At 42.6% G+C, this 11,847-nt stretch overlaps 1 protein-coding gene across 8 annotated transcripts in view; it reads right to left on the reverse strand.

The window, feature by feature from the left end:
* LOC113893136 (natural resistance-associated macrophage protein 2) overlaps positions 1-11,425 on the reverse strand; it is a 34,720-nt gene extending 23,295 nt beyond the window's left edge. For 2 of the 8 annotated variants that reach the window (XM_027542866.1, XM_027542863.1), the window contains exon 1: positions 10,142-10,246. In XM_027542866.1, the coding sequence (XP_027398667.1) occupies positions 10,142-10,184 (43 nt within the window). In that variant the 5' untranslated portion in view covers positions 10,185-10,246. Of the gene's footprint in view, positions 1-8,138; positions 8,665-8,823; positions 8,943-9,907; positions 9,918-10,141; positions 10,247-11,401 lie in introns of those variants that run through there. The other 6 variants (XM_027542869.1, XM_027542865.1, XM_027542871.1 and 3 more) reach the window with 6 other exon arrangements.
* Between the last annotated feature and the right edge of the window lie 422 nt (positions 11,426-11,847).

Here is an 11,847-nt window from a genome sequence, read left to right on the forward strand (position 1 = left end):
CCAATAACAACTATCCTGAAAAACTGAGGAAGCCTCCCCTTCTCTCTCCTTCACTATTCCTTTTCTACTCTTGGACGATTATTGCTCTTATGTGAACAGTGCTCTACTTTCTTTTTTAGATAATCTACCGACATATTCTAGGACTTCCCTGGTAGCTCAACAGTAAAAAATCCTCACGCTAATGCAAGAGACTTGGGTTCAAGCCCTGGTAGGGAAGATCCCCTGGAAAGGGAAATGGCAATCCACTCTAGTATCTTGCATGGAAAATCCCATGGACAGTGGAGCTTGATAGGCTACAGTCCATGGGGGTCCCAAGAGTCAGACATGACTTAGCGACTAAAACAACAACAAATCAACATATTCTATATCTGTTTTGCCAAATTACAGAATTAAGACCTGAAAGGAGTATTAGATTTCATCTATTTTCTGGAGTACACAACATACCAACATCTAAATCTTGCTAATTTAGAAAATACAAACTTTCAACTCTATAGTCACCAATAAGGAGACTCCTATAATAAACAGTAGCCATGTCCTTCCTATCAGTTTGTGCTATGAGATGGTTTCGTCAGCAGACCTCAATACTGCTGACTAAATCCCACCCCTCTTTCAGCCAGCACCTCAACTAAATGGGACTTACACATCTGACCACTCAGCAGCAGTACCACTTGGATTCCAATCACAACACAGATACTTTTACTTAATTCTAAGAAGCCAGGATAACACACAATAAACTAGAAACCACAAATCCGATCTGGGACTACGGCTCTTACACGGGAAATCGTGGGCTATTTATATGAGACAACTTCCTTATACTTCAATCAGCTCTGAGAACATTATTATTATCGGGAATTTCCTGGTGGTCCAGTGGTTAGGACTCCATGCTTTCCCTGCAAAGGGCAAGTTTAATCACTGGTCAGGGAACCAAGATCCCACAAGCCACAAAGCACAGGCCCCTCATCCCACTCCCCCCAAAAAGAGTATTATTATTGGGAGTTCCCTGGTGGCATAGCGATGAGGATTCTAGCCTTTCATTGCTGTGGCCTGGGATTCAGTTCAATCCCTGAATGGGGAACTAAGATCCTGCAAGCCACACAGCACAGCCAAAAAATAAATCAAATAAATAAAATGGAAAGACGTGCCAAAAAGTGTTAAAAGTGGTTATTTTTTAAAGAATATTATTATTAATGTTATATTGTTATTATTAAGAATAACTCAAGTTTCTAACTGCTGCCCTACTCGTAAAGAATCGATAAACTTCGACTACTTTTGCGTGACGACACTCGGTATCAGAAGGCACAGAAGCGTTCAGTGTACTTGAGGACGATCCCTGTCCAAAAGGAGCCTTTAAACCTTGCATCTTTAAAAAAGCAAAACAGTTGAGATAGTAGTGTGTTTTTCCCCAATATGAAGTGTGAAAAGGTGACAGTTAAGTAATTTTAAAAAGAAATATCTCAAGATAAAAATTTTAATAATTACTATTAGTATTCTAAGTGATTGTTCCCAAAATTACTTACAGAACTTGTAAAACACAAGAAGTCTGATCTTCTCTGTGAAATCTCTCTCCAAGAAAGAAAATGGGTTCTAGATTCCAACCTGTTTGCTGGTTTGTTTGTTTGTTTGTTGTGCTGCATCATGCAGCTTGTAGGATCTTAGTTCCTGGACCAGGGATCAAACTGGGCCCCGGCAGTGAAAGCACTGAGTCCTAACCAGTAGGCTATCAGGGAATTCCCTATTCCAAATTTCTCATCAAAACACTGAGTCAACAAATTATAAGCGCCATTGCTTGCAGTGTCTAGAGAACATAATTAGAGCAAGGAATGGAGAGTCAGTAGGCTCTGGGTGCTGCCCAATGTTAAGGTTTTCACGAAAATCCAACACCCATACAGAAGCAGTAAGTTAATATAAGACCACTCTGCTCTCTAGGACCATACCACCAGGTCACTTCAGTCATTAAATTACGTTAAGAAAAAGATCAAGTGGAGATACAAGCAACAAGATTCAACCCTGCAGTACTCGGACAGTTATGATTAACAATGTGCCTTGACTTTCTAGCTCACCCCCAACCACTAAGTGTCACCTTCTCTTAAAGCCAGTAATTTCCTCCTATCAAACAGCCATCGACAGCAGCGGGGGGGAAAAGGCACTCACGGGTCAATGTAATATAACTATTTTATCCCATTCCTTATCAAAAAAGTTGTAAGACTGTTTTACAAGATAAGAGTGCTAATTACATTTTCTGTCTAAATGTCAAAAGTCTACATATCCTTTGACCCAGCAACTCCATTTCTAAGAATGCATAATAAAGAAACATTTGTACAGGAAGTATCAGCATATGCAAGAATATTTCCCACAGCACTGTTTGCAGCGTCAAAAGACAACTACGACATTCATAGAATGGAACACTGTAAACAAGGGAGATCTAAACGGACTGACAGGAAACAGTCTCCAAGATACACTGTGAAGTTAAAGATACAATTTATAGAACTCTATGCTATCATTTATGCAGCAAAAGAGAGAGATTGAGAAAATACATGTACAGAGGAAATCCAAAGGACATGCCCAAAACTGGTAATGCCAACTCCAAGAGCAAGGAGTGGAGGAGCACAAACGAGGTCAAGCAAAAGGACCTCTCATGAAAAGACACTGTGTGCAGTTTTACAATTAAAAAAAAAAAAAAAAAAGCCAAGTAAATGCATCATTTATTTTTTAAAAACATAAAGATCATGCAGATTTACTCAGTTCCCCAACAAACACCTCAGGAACCTTCCGTTTTTCAACGAACACTTCAGGGACCAATTCTCTCTGATGGAGCTTCTGCAGTGGATTTCCAGAGAGCTGAAGCCTCAAGCTTAACTTACTACTACTTGGACTTAGTGCGCAAACAGCCATACTCTGAAATTGTGATTTGGAAGTTTCTCCTGAATCCAAAGAAATAAAAAAATCCTCCTCAGCAAATCCTCCTCTTCACTCCCTAAAATGGGTTAAATGGCCCTCTTTCATGTTCCCCAAGGCATCTGCTGCTTACTACTATCATATCATGTTATTCTGAAAGCACTTATTCCCTGATACTACTCTTGCAACTTCTCTGCAAGTTTGAAATTACATCAAAATAAAAAGTTATATCCTCCAACACTTACTAGTTATAAAAACTTATGAAATTTAATTCACAGTAATTCCAGGTGTTCTCTTGGCATTTACAAGAACTCTAGAAGAACAGTGTGAATAGCCCAAAACTGGTTTAAAAATCGCCAACAAGGAAGTGTGAAATACTGAATATTAAATACATACAACTTCAACTTTTCCCCCCACGGCTAAAAAAATGCTTGAATTTAAACTAATATTTTTCTTAGAAAACTCTCTTATAGAGAGCAAGGGTACCCCAAGCCATTTCATTGATCTTAGGAGCTGTTGCAAAGGTCTCCCTAAAATTAATTTGAAGTTTTGGAGAGGACTGTTTTTTGAACTGTCCTCTAATTCTTCTCCCCGTCTTTCCCCCATTATATAAATAAAATCAGAGACAGCATTAAGTAGGAAAAGAAGTTTCATAGAGGCAACCATAAAAGTGTGCATGGAATCAGTTGATTAGATATATATGAACAGGAATGTTTAAAGCTGACTGGCAAACCCACCTCTTCTTCCTCAGCCAATACTCAGTGTTCAACATGCTGGTGACAAAGTGGAAACTGCCAGAAACAGGCATTAAAAGTCATACTCAAGTTGTTTATTAGAGAATAAAAAGGAGTTGTGATGAAAAAAAAAATTTTTTAAAGAATTCCATTTGCTTGAAGAAAACATAAAGATTTCTAGATCCTTCTAAAATTCCCTTTTCTCTAAAGGTCTACTTTAAGGCTAAAGCACTTGATAATCTTACTAAACCATTATTATTAATCTAGCTTTTACATTATATAAGATGTTCCTCATGAAGGTGAGCTCCTGCCCCCGTATGATTGAGAGTCAACAAAACTGAAATATTCCGTGGTTCAAACAGAACTCACTGCTGTCTGAACCTTTGTTTTTTAGAAATATCTATTTATTTATTTGGCTGCGTTGGTCTTAGCTGAGGCGCAAGGCACCTTTAGTTGCGGCGTGTGGCATCTGGTCCCCTGACCAGGGATCAAACCCGCCCTGTACTGGGAGCAGAGCCTTTGCCACTGGACCACCAAGCAAGTCCCTGAACCTACAGGCTTTAATAAGGAGTACTACTGGCCATTTTTCAAAATGAGAAACGGTAACTTCCTCTGTTTTTCCACTCCAGGTCAATAAAGCACCCATTTCTCAGTATTTCCATCAAGATATCCATCTAATTGATTCCAAAAATCTCCCCCCACAGTGGATGATGGGAGAGAAATCAGCTTAGAAAAGTCATGTGAATTTCTAAATTATAATTGAGGATGTGAAGTGTGAAATTGCTTTTTAAATTTCGATTTTAAAAAATCCTATTTTTCTCTCATAAAAATGAACTTGATATAAAATCGACATATTGAAAAAAAAAGATAGGTTGGAAAGAGATTACCTCTACTTCCTGACAAAATAACAAAGCGAAAAGCCCCTCTGGTTAACAAAAACGCCTTGAAACTCTAATCCTCTCCACCCTAGTGGGTAATACTTCAGTAAGCTGAAAGCCACACAAGCACACCCAGTTCATTGAGTACAAACAGTGCTGCCGCTGTACAAAGAGCTTCACTTACAGAGCATCTCTCTCTCTCTGGCACAAGGTCCACAGACTGTGTTCCTTTTTTTTTTTTCATGTTACTGACTTTTTATATCATAGTAATGATCTGAAAATTGGACACATCTCATTTAGTCTTTCAGAATACCACAATTTCAAATCACCAAGTTCGCTGTTTGCCACCTGACTTAGACTTTTGAAAATCTGTTTTATGGTTGAAAGGAAAACCTAACATGGAGAACATCTAATGATTAAGAAAGAAGAGAAAGGTTAGGCAGCAATTAAAGGAGAGAGGGGGTAAGATACCGGGAGGAAGAGTACAGTTGATAACAACATCAGCTGCCTGGGTGTCAAAGACGATAACAGTGGGGAGAAATGTGGCCAGGCTGTCAAGAAGTACTGTGCTTTTAGACAAAAATATCACTCATCAGCCAGAGACTTCAGAATTAGAAGGGCCCAATTAGTATCTGTTAAACTGGGCTCTTCACTTTCTCTGCTCAGCCCTCTGAGGCTTAGTCAGGTTCCAAACCTCCTTGCCTGCTTACATGACAGGGCCACTAATATCTTACTTCCAGAAACTACAGCTTGGTCTTTGTTCCTCCCAACTCTCACTGTAAGTTTCCCCTGATTTCCTCCCGATCGACCGATGTTTACAGTAGTATTTCCCTCTGACAGCCCAACCTGGCCTTCTGGGCCTGACACAACTATCTCAGAACACAACTCCAAGCATTGCAAAAATTTCAAAGACAGCTTTACCCTCAAGTAAGAAAGTCTATTAAACTAATCTGTACCCACTTCTTGCCTCAGGGGAAAAAAAAAAAAAACGTTTTGCCCTTATACTTAAGATAGCTTTTCTCTGGCAGAAGTGAGGAATGATTACCATTAGATTACATTCAACTTATTTATTCCAATGAAAGATACTGGCTCCCTCAATGCAGACTGACCTTAACAATATTAAGTACATATTTTCCCCAAAGTTTCTTTGCTTAAAGCAAAGAAAAATTATCTGTAAAAACAGAAAATATATATAAGATTCTCCAGGCCTCCTTCTACTCTTTGGAACCTGCTGAAATTTCAATAGTTAACTTGCAGCCTCCTTTCATTACCTAGGAATTGTATAGACACTCTATAAATGGATGGAACCAAAGCAAACAAAAATACCCACACAGGATGACCTACTAGTAATAAGAACAAAGACAAGACTGAGAACCCTAATTTCCCAATCTAAGTTTTTACTGGGAGCTGATTCTTACATTAAAAAATGTAAGTTACTCTGATCTTAAAAGTGGAAGAGGAATTAGACAATAAATATATTTTTATCATTCCTGGCCAACTCTTTGACATTCCATTCTGATATTACAGTTTATAATTCATATTTATTGTTTTACTATATCCATGATATTCCTGATGATACCTGGAGGGCTCTTCATGTCTCCAGGGGCCAAAAACGTTAATTGTTCAACATGCGTTTGTTAAATAATCAAGACTAAATGGCATTGGATGGCTGAGACAACAAGGATCTCAGTCTCCGAACTCCTCATATTCTGCACATTCAAATGCTCCCTGTCCTCTTTTCCAAAATATTTATTCAAACCAGACTCACATGATAAAGATGACAACAATATTAAAGAAAAAGGCTTCCCTCTCTGCCTCAAGCACTTAACTCTTTAAAGATATCACTCCCTGTCCTCCTTATTAAAGCACAAAGGTTTCACAATGGTCTTCACTTGCACAAAGCCAACATCAAACTTTCAACACTATACAAATACTAAATTGTCTTAATAAAAAGCTAGCAAACAGGCCAGCATACTTTATGCAGTAAGCCATGTTCTTTTTTTGTAAATCCAAAGTTTCTCATTTAGCGATTAGTTCCCAATTCTGCTACTTATGTAAACAGCAGTTTTCCTGGAAGGGGAGAACTGAAAGACAGAAATGTCTTCTATTAAAGCCTTCCAGATAGTATCAAGAGAACCTCAGAGAAACTTTTAAACTCACAGAAAGAGCCTAAGTCTGTCAGCAGACATTTCTATCTACATACACAATAAGAAGATAGGGGCTAAAGACGTCTTTGATTTCACAGCACTCACCCAAACTCTTAGAACTAAAAGTCAATTATTAATAGAAAAGATGCTGCTTTGTAAACACCAGTATTGAGTCAAAACTGAACCAAGGACTTCCTGGGTGGTCCAGTGGTTAAGAGTTCACTCTCCAATGCAGAGAACGTGGGTTTGATCCCCGGTTGGGTAACTAAGATCTCACGTGCAGTGGGGCAACTGTTGAGCCCATGCCGCAGAGAGAACTCAGCGCATCTCAGCTGATGTAGCCAAATAAATAATAAACAAAAGAAATAAATATTTTTTTAAAAAAATGAACCAAATCTGCTTAGCTCTGAGGTGTATTCCAAGGGATCACCGCTGATTTCCTAACAGTAGAGTAAGACTTGCGTCAAGCTTCCCCATTCACTAATAAGAAGTGCAGCCAGGCTGCCCAGAAATTCCCCGCCCAAGTCCCATGGCCATCCCGGAAATTTGAGGAACCAAGTGTGCTGCAATCATGGCCTTTTTGGTAGTGGGTCCAAAAAAAAAACAGTCTGTAGGCCAAGACTGTGAATGAAATATTACTCAATGAAAAACTAAACAGCCAAAGAGGTTTTCATTTACCCAACACAGCTATCATGGACAGACGGTACTGCAGAGCTGGAGTTTCCAACCTGACTTAATGATAAACACCCAGCAGAGAGTCTATAGTCACAAGATGTGAATGGAAAACAGGCCTAAGGGTTCACTGGCCATAGGCTCAGGGGATTCTGAACAAAGAATAAGTAATAAAGTCAGAATTCTTTTAGTGTGGAATCTTTTAGGGGAAAGAAGGCACTTACAGGTAATATTAATAATATTATAACAAAAGGTCCTACATGCTAGGAACTGTTCTAAGCACTTTATGTGTATTAATTCATTTAATACTCACCACCAACTCTTTAAGATACTATCAATCCCCATTTTAAGTATGTGGAAACAAAAGAACAAAGAGCCTAAGAATCCTGCTCAAAGGTTTACAGAGCCCAGAAGTGCTGCAAACTAGTTGGGGTTCAGATTCCACAAGAGTTACGGGAGAAACACAAGGTCCCCTAGTTGCAGCAATATTCACTACAACTATGGCCAGCAAAAGTTTCTGGAAACTTGTCTCCTCTTGCCTCGCATTCCATAGAATTTTTGCTTTTGCTTTTTGCTTTAAAGAGGTGTCACACTCCCTTAACTCCATCACACTTCTTTTGAAAGCAGTGGACGGTATGAGAGTATCTTCACTTTACACACAGGAAAACTCAAGTCCAGGTTATTCAACCTCTTCAATGATGCTCTTTGAAATAGTCTGATATATGAAGAGAACTGGGGGAAACCAACTGAAAACAAAACAAACAAACAAAAAGAGAACGTCCAAAAGTAAACATAGCTGCAACAGCACGAACCTATGAAACCGAACAGATGTCGAGCAGCCAGCCACCCTTCTCACACACGGAGTGCGACAAGGCCCCTACAAAAGTTCCTGAGCCTGGAGGCTGCACAAACAGCCCTAAAACCGATCTACACAGCAGGACTCAGCGGTCTGTCCAGGCCCTTCACACGAAGAGGCCCTTCTTGGATGTCGCCTGAAGTAAAATGAATTCTTTCGCTGAAGTGCGGCGGCGGGAGGCCCAGGAAGCGGACGGGGCATCAGGGCTCCGAAGATAACAAGGAGGCCGAGGGGACCTTGCCCCTCGTCCGTCGGCCTCTCCCGCGGCGTGAAGCGGGGTCAGCAGACCTTCGACCACGGGTCCCGGGACCGCGGCAGGTCCGCCCAGGGCTTCAGCCATTTTCTCTTCAGGTCTCTTTAGGCCGCGGCGGGGAAGGGGCGAGGCCCCTGCGACCTCCGGCGTTCGCTTCCCTCCCCCGCCTCCCGGCGCCCTCCTCTCGCTCTTCCTTTGAAGAACGCGGCTCCGTCTGGAACCCGCGTCCAGGCCCTCCAGCCCGCGCCGCCCCTCGCAGACCCGCCTGGCGCCCCGCACGCCAAATACTGGCAGCGGCGCCTGGTCCCAGGCTTGCCCTCGAGCCGCCGGGAGCCCGGGAAAGCGGGGCGCCCGCGTGACCCCTGACCTGGCCCGCTCCCCACCTTACCGGCTCCGCAACCACTTGACAATCGGTCCCCGCTCCAGCGGCTCCATATCCCTGGAGCCAGCGCCACGCCAGCCTACACGCCCCGCGATTGGCCGACAGGATCGCAGCCGCACGTTCCTATTGGCTGGACTCTCCATATTCGCCGCAGCGGCCAACGCGCGTGGCAGGCTGACTACTGACCCCGAGTCTCCGCCCACTCCAGGCTGCCTGGGGGCGGGGCCACGGAGGCCTGGGCGGGAGCTGTCTGCGGCGGAGCTAGTGCTGGAGCTGGTCCAACCCACACTGTGTTGTGGAGTCTCCCACCCCGCCAGCAACATGCGGACGAGTACGTTTCCTGCTGTAGTTCGCCGTGGCCTCGTTAGGCCCTGGAAGACAAGATCATTTCTTCTGAGACACGGCTCTATGAGAATTCCAGCTCCACTCTGCCAAGTATAGCCACCTCCCGCCCCCAGAACCACATCATGGTATCTGCTGCCCCACCAAGAGCGCCCCACACCTGGGAGGAACCGCGAAGCATCAGCTAGTGCAGCCAGTTCGACTGCATCAGGTGCCCTATTCCGAAGTCTCGGCAATGAATTTTCCTTTCTCCTACTCAGCTGCCTCGCTTCTTCTCCCAAACTTTATTTTCCACCTACCCCAAAGCAGTCCCGCTCCATTCCCAGTTTCAATCGCACATCCCAGTCTTTGTCTGAAGATTACGACCAGGCTAGTGGTGCTTCAGAAAGGAGAAAATAGTCTGACTAACCACCCTAATTTTCTACAATGTCCTTTACAGCTGCAGAAACATTCTTAGACCCCTCTCTCTACCGGCCCCCACATCGCCCCCATAACCGCTTTCCTTAAAGGTAACCAAGCGTATCTAACCAAGTCATAGACCTAGAGAAGAAAAGCATAAAGCCCTCCAACATGTTTCTTCGTGTAAAAACTGCTAGGAGAAATTTTTATTAGTTGATAAAAGAGTCCAAGAGAAGAGAAAAGGAGGGTTTTGCAAAAAGGAAAATCCAAGTAAAGTACAAACAAATTCAGGGACCAAAAAAACTGATCTGAGCATCATCAGTGATCCGATACAGGCTGGTTTCCATACCGAATTTCTCCTAGGGAGAAAAGAAAAGGTACAAATTAGTTCTGAGAATCTCTCTACAACACATACAGAGTGTTTCAGAAAGGCTTGATGAAGTCCCTCCAGAACAGAACCTTTCCTTTGGGAACTTGTACTGCAACTAGAAAATAAAATGGCTGGAGCCTTCTTATCGCGTTCCAGGTCTGCTCTGGTGGGTAGATTCCCTGGGCTATTATATGCTTATTGCTGGCTACTTACTTAGCTCACACTGTGGGGCATCCTCCTTAAGCTGTTTCTTCATTGTGCAGGCTCGGTCTGACTTTCCCAGTGGCGCTCCTGTTTCTTGCCTCTATATATAGAGGCAAGTGCGCCTCCCCTTGGTTAGACAGGCCCCTTACCCTGCTCTGGGCAACACATTGTTAAAGACACTGCAGAGAATTTCAAGAAGCAAACCACACCCTTCAAAGCATAATCAAATTTCATCTTTGACCTTCCATGAAAAGGAAAGCATCATATATCTGCCACTCCTGGATATTAAGGAACAATTAACTGCCTGTGAAAACTTTAATTCTAAGATTTCATCTCTGTCTTATTTCACGGGTGCTCGACGCAAGCCTGTGTGTGCCAAGTGGTGGAAAGGGGTGGAGTAAGAGGAATTGCTTTCCTTCCCAGATGCCACCCCCACTTGGAGTGAAGCTGGTTTGGGCACTTGAACCAGGATTGCATGTGCACTAGGACTCTGCACCCTGAAACGTAAAGTGAAACCACTTAACCCCAAGCCTGACAGTCCACGAGTATTTTCCACATAGGTACGTGCAGTGCCAGTGTAATTATAGGGAGTCTCAGAGTATAGGTAAAAACGCCACCCAGTCCATCCCTTGAGATCTGAAGAACCCGCTGGCATCAGCCTGGTCAATCAGTGATAAACAGGCGGACAACAAAGCCACACAAACCCGAGACTCAGTGTCTGATGTTAAAGAAAAAACAAAAAACACCTGAGGCTGCTATGTATATGTGTGTGATATATATATCCAGAGAAAGCCAGGATTGCTCAATCTGGGGGGAAAATGGTGGAGGAATTTGCCTCAGGCAAATATCCTAGATTATTATTTCCAGCCAGCCGGAGGCAAAGCTGGAAAGGAGAGGCATTGGAAGGGAGTGAGGAGAATAAGGGGGTTACTGGAAGGAAGAACTGGCTGCCTTCAGGAAGTCTTCTGGCAGTTTTATGGGAAATCTGCTTAGTACCTTAAAAACATGCAATAAGCGTAAAAGATATAAACACCATAGAATGGAAAAGAAAGAAAAGAGCAATCAATTCATATCCATCTTCCAGCAAGAGGCTCTAGTTCCTATACAGAATACCGTAGCATCGCAAGATGAAGATCCTTTCATTCCAGGACTAGAAGTCATCTCACTATGATTTGACCTATCTCTTTGTCCTTGTTCTACAGCAGACAAGTTTCCTAAGGCAAAACTACCTTAGATTGGGTTGAGCTCAATTTATTGCTGGCTACTTACTTAGCTCACACTGTGGGGCATCCTCCTTAAGCTGTTTCTTCATTGTGCAGGCTCGGTCTGACTTTCCCAGTGGCGCTCCTGTTTCTTGCCTCTATATAGAGAGACAAGTGCGCCTCCCCTTGGTTAGACTCCCCTTCATGGGAAAATAGAAGAAAAAAAGAAGAAATATGACATTACCCAAGAACTAACCTGTTGTGGGAAAAGACCCTGTTTTGGTTTAGGACTTCCGAAATAGGAATGTATTTTACAAGGAGACTCTACCATAGTCCTCCTGTGGCTTTTTCTCCAAAACTGCTCCCAACATACACGCTCCAGTCTTGCCTGCTAGGTCCCCAATGCACTTATAGTAACTGACAACATTATGGAATTCTTATTATGTCTCAAACAATATATTTGATATGCTATAAACAAGAATTAATGTTCACAATAAATTTGTGAGGCAAGAA

This window comes from Bos indicus x Bos taurus, chromosome 5, assembly GCF_003369695.1.
Source record: "Bos indicus x Bos taurus breed Angus x Brahman F1 hybrid chromosome 5, Bos_hybrid_MaternalHap_v2.0, whole genome shotgun sequence".
Lineage (NCBI taxonomy): Eukaryota > Metazoa > Chordata > Mammalia > Artiodactyla > Bovidae > Bos > Bos indicus x Bos taurus.